The sequence below is a fragment of the Triticum aestivum genome, chromosome 1B (genome assembly GCF_018294505.1).
Source record: "Triticum aestivum cultivar Chinese Spring chromosome 1B, IWGSC CS RefSeq v2.1, whole genome shotgun sequence".
NCBI lineage: Eukaryota > Viridiplantae > Streptophyta > Magnoliopsida > Poales > Poaceae > Triticum > Triticum aestivum.
In genome coordinates this window covers 471,262,455-471,266,958 of record NC_057795.1, presented here as the reverse complement: position 1 = coordinate 471,266,958, position 4,504 = coordinate 471,262,455, and the positions used below count along the sequence as shown (strand labels likewise).

General features: G+C 44.3%; 1 protein-coding gene across 1 annotated transcript; it reads left to right on the top strand.

The window, feature by feature from the left end:
• Nucleotides 1-2,441: 2,441 nt before the first annotated feature.
• On the top strand, nucleotides 2,442-4,238 carry LOC123092804 (UPF0481 protein At3g47200). Its single transcript, XM_044514634.1, has 2 exons — nucleotides 2,442-3,165; nucleotides 3,255-4,238. The coding sequence occupies exons 1-2, from the start codon at nucleotides 2,539-2,541 to the stop codon at nucleotides 4,002-4,004; spliced, it is 1,377 nt and encodes a 458-aa protein (XP_044370569.1). The 5' UTR covers nucleotides 2,442-2,538; the 3' UTR covers nucleotides 4,005-4,238.
• Nucleotides 4,239-4,504: the final 266 nt, after the last annotated feature.

Below are 4,504 nucleotides of genomic sequence, written 5' to 3'. Positions count from 1 at the left end.
TCAATACGATCTCGTTTGAAGTATTTGAATAGTTACTAAAACAAATTTGTGGTGAAAACGAAATATGTCAAATTACAATATATTTAACTCATTTCAGAAAACTATCTCACTCAAAATGGGTAAAAAGAATTCGTGACTGACTGGAACTAGTTTTTTCCGAATAGAGTTATATTAGGTTTTAAAAATGAGTGAACTTGTTTGGTGAAATAAGAAAAAATCACTTTTTTGGAATGACCAGTTTTTAGATTGAGCGAGTTTGTTTTCTGAAATGAGTGAAATTTATTTATTTTAACAAGAAAAATCATATCTTATAATTGACAAATATTAGTTCTTTTGAAATAAGTGAAATCACTTTTTTGAAACGAGTGAAATCCATTTTTTTCAAATGAGATACCAGTTTTTCTTGAATTGGGTGAAAACATTTTTTTTCAAATGAGTAAAGAAAATCTAAACTGTGGAAACAAGTTTTTTTAAAAAATTAATGAAAATATTAATGTGAATTGACTGAGATTATTTTTTAATGAGTGAAACCCTTTTTTGAAATGAGTAAAAGTACTTTTTAAAATGAGTCAAATTTGGACGATTTTTTTTCGAAATTAGTCATATGATTTCCTAAATTATAAAGTCAAAATTTTCTTGCAAAATAGAGTGAAATTTATTTTCTAATGATATTTTTTCCTGAATAGAATGAATTTATGTTTTTCAAACGAGTGAACTCTATTTTCCAAAATAAGTGAAATCTTTTTTTAAAATGAGTGGAATTTATGTTTTGAAACGAATTTAATCTTCTTTCCCGGAATAAGTGAAACCAACTTTTTGAGATGAGTGGAATGTGTTTTGGAATGAGTGAAATTATTTTGAGTCAAATCAACTATTTTGAAAATGGTGTTTATACGAGTGGAATCACCTTTTTGTTGGAAATGAGTAAATTTTCTTTTGACTCAAGTTAAACCGTTTCATGGAATAGTGAAACAATTGAAATCTATTTTTCTTAAATTATGAAAAATTGAAATAAGTTTTTTTTGGTGAGCTTTAGTTTTACCATTTGAATTAGTGGAATAGTTGAATTAATTTTGAAATAATGAAATAATTGAAATCAGTTTTTGAAATAGGTAAATTGTTGATGTCAGGGAAATTTTGAAATAATTTTTCATTATGTTTTACTTTCAATTTTTGAAATTATGAAACAAACAATTGAAACCACTTAAAATAGTTAGAAAAATTGACGTCAATCTTTAGAAATAGTGAAATTGATGAAATCACTGAATATGCATAACAATGAAAATGAAGTGGATAATGATCAAAATAGTTTTCGCATAATATTATGTTGAAAACATTTCATTTGGATGAATGTAATGTTTTATGAAATAAATACGAAAATAATAAACCTTCAAATATATTCGATATGATCTTGTTCTAAAGGTCTTCTTGATACAAATTCAAATATATAAAATGTTTCAAAATCAAATATTTGATTCAAAAGATGTCAGTCATTCAAAAAAAATGTCAATGAAATTAAATCATGTCTTTCATATGGGTGAGAGAGAGTGCATGCAATGGTCTTTCCCAATCTCTTACCCTCTCCTGGTATAAAGTTGACACACGTGACACGATCTCGATGTGGTAATGAATGGCGGATGTTTTACCGGTACATACCCGAACGGCGAGAAAAAACAATTTCAGGAGTTTTGTTCCTTCCTTGGAGGCTTCGACAGTTCGACCCCTTCCATCCATTGTTATTAGGTGCATGCGACGCTTAAGCAAGTGTGGAAAAAAAAGGTGCTTGCGATGCCTTCCCTATTCTCTACTCCATCTCGGACCAAACGATCTCTTGCATGCGCCATTCCCAACAATGGCAACCTTTCACATATTCCTCGCTTCCTCATGGCTCCGGCCAGCTGCTCCCACCCCATAGTTTAGGCACGCCGTACAGTCCTTGGCCCGTATATAGCATCTCGATCTCTCTTTACTTAAAGCTAGAACGACGTGGGGTAGCTAGCTAGCTAGGTTAATGCACTACTCCTGATCATCCTGCAGCTAGCTGTAAAGAGAATTAGAGAAGAGATCGCAATTTGAACGACCAATTGACCATGATGTTTTCCCTGTACTTCCTTCCTCCTAAATCATAATATTCACCTTTCGCTTGCTTGTCGGTGGATCGGCCAGCTTTAATTTACTTTGAGAAGCTAGCGGGGTTCGAACCGTATCAACATGGATTCTACGTGGAGTGAAACAAGGAGACAAGGATTAGCCGTGCGTGCATGCACATGACATTCATGGCCTCTTTTTGTACACTTCACACAGTACACACCTGTCCAGCACGCGAAATGTGGCATGCAATGCAAGTAACGCATATGCATGCATAGCCGCATAGGCAACGTCATTTTCCCTAGCGTCATCTCTTTCTCTACATATAGCTAGCTGATAGCTGATACCTTCCCTTCATCGGCATGCATATGTATGCGTAGATCACCTACTAGTGGAGTCCATATCTAGGATCTAGCTATAGCCTATAGCGATCATACATCTTATAGATCGATGACATCGATCGAGGTGGCGGCCGCCGGCGGCAGTGGCAAGAGGACGTGGGTGTCGGACGTGGAGAAGACGTTGAATGAGGCGGACAAGACGGTGGAGGTGGCGCAGTGGGAGCGGCACTGCATCTACCGCGTGCCGGCGTGCATCAAGGACATCAAGAGCAAGGCGTACCAGCCGCAGGTGGTGTCGCTGGGCCCGTTCCACCACGGCGACCCCAACCTGCTGCCCATGGAGGAGCACAAGCGCCGGGCGCTGCGCCACCTGCTCCGGCGCGCGGGCCGGCCTCTTGACGACTTCGTCGCTGCCGTCGAGGACATCGCGGAGCAGCTGGAGAGCGCGTACATGGACCTCGGCGGCGAGTGGCGCGCCGGCATTGACGGCAAGGGCAGGGAGCGGTTCCTGCAGATGATGATCGTCGACGGCTGCTTCCTGCTCGAGGTGATGAGGAGGACGGCCGCCGGGAACTCGAAGCAGGTCGACGACTACGCCGGCAACGACCCCATCTTCAGCCGCCACGGGATACTCTACATGGTGCCCTACATCAAGCGAGACATGCTCATGCTCGAGAACCAGCTGCCGCTGCTCGTGCTCCAGAGGCTCGACGCCGTCGAGACTGGAAAGTCTCCGGTAACCACGAGCTACCACATCAAATTTTACTATTTTCGTCAAAAACAAAAAACCATTTGAATACTGACGCATGCATGGTTGACGGCCAGAACGACGACTTCATCAACAGAATGGTGCTAAGGTTTCTGGCGCCATTCTCGCGGCCACTGCAACCAGGCGGTCGCCTAGGGCTCCACCCACTCGACGTCTTTCGCCGGAGCATGCTCTTCGGCGAATACCAGAAGATCCGGAGCTCCGAGGACAACACGCAGGACAACGACATCATCCGGTCGGCGGTGGAGCTGTACGAAGCCGGGATCCAGTTCAAGACGAGCAAGTCAAGCAGCCTGCACAAGATCCGGTTCAAGCACGGCGTGCTGAGCATGCCGACGGTGCCCGTGGACGACTCCACCGAGTACATGTTCCTCAACATGATGGCGTTCGAGCGGCTGCACGTCGGCGCCGGCAACGACGTGACGGCCTACGTCTTCTTCATGGACAACATCATCGACTCGGCCAAGGACGTGGCGCTGCTGAGCTCCAAGGGGATCATCCAGAACGCCGTGGGCAGCGACAAGGCCGTGGCCAAGCTGTTCAACAGCATCTCCAGGGACGTGGTGCTGGAGCCGGACAGCGCGCTGGACGCCGTGCAGAGGCAGGTGAACGGCTACTTCAGGCAGCCGTGGAACATGTGGCGCGCCAACCTCATCCACACCTACTTCAGGAGCCCGTGGGCGTTCCTGTCCCTCGCCGCCGCCGTCTTCCTCCTCGTCATGACCATCATGCAGACCGTCTACACGGTGCTGCCGTTCTATAAGCCGGACAGCAACAGCCCGCCGTCGGCTCCATCTCCGATGTGATCCGGCCGCAACAACTTATACCTGCGTCTGCGTGCGTGAATTGGTTTTGCTTTCCGAGTCCTTGTTGCTGGGTCGTTGCGAAGCTTTTGGGTTGTGTGCACTGTGCAAAAGCGAAGAGTGGCGTGTTTGTGCTGCGTTCGTTTTGATTGAATTTCTTTTCAGTTTGGAGCTCCGACAATAAGCATTTGCTTGTGCAGAACTGGAGATTTATGACAATGAGCATTTGCTTGTGCAGAACTGGAGTACAAAACAAGTCATCCACGGACTGCCGCCAACCGCGCCGTCTGTGGTAATTGTACACCAGTGACGGTCACGCTCTACGCGGCTCTACAGCCGTAAATCATAACTTCACCACATGGTTACAAACTTAGGGCATCTCCAATACGACCCTTAAAACAGACCCGGTATTCGTCTGTGGACCGATCTAGATCAGTCTGTGGACAATAATGCGGGAGGCGGCCATCCAACCATATTCTCTAAAACTTTCGTCTTTATTTTTT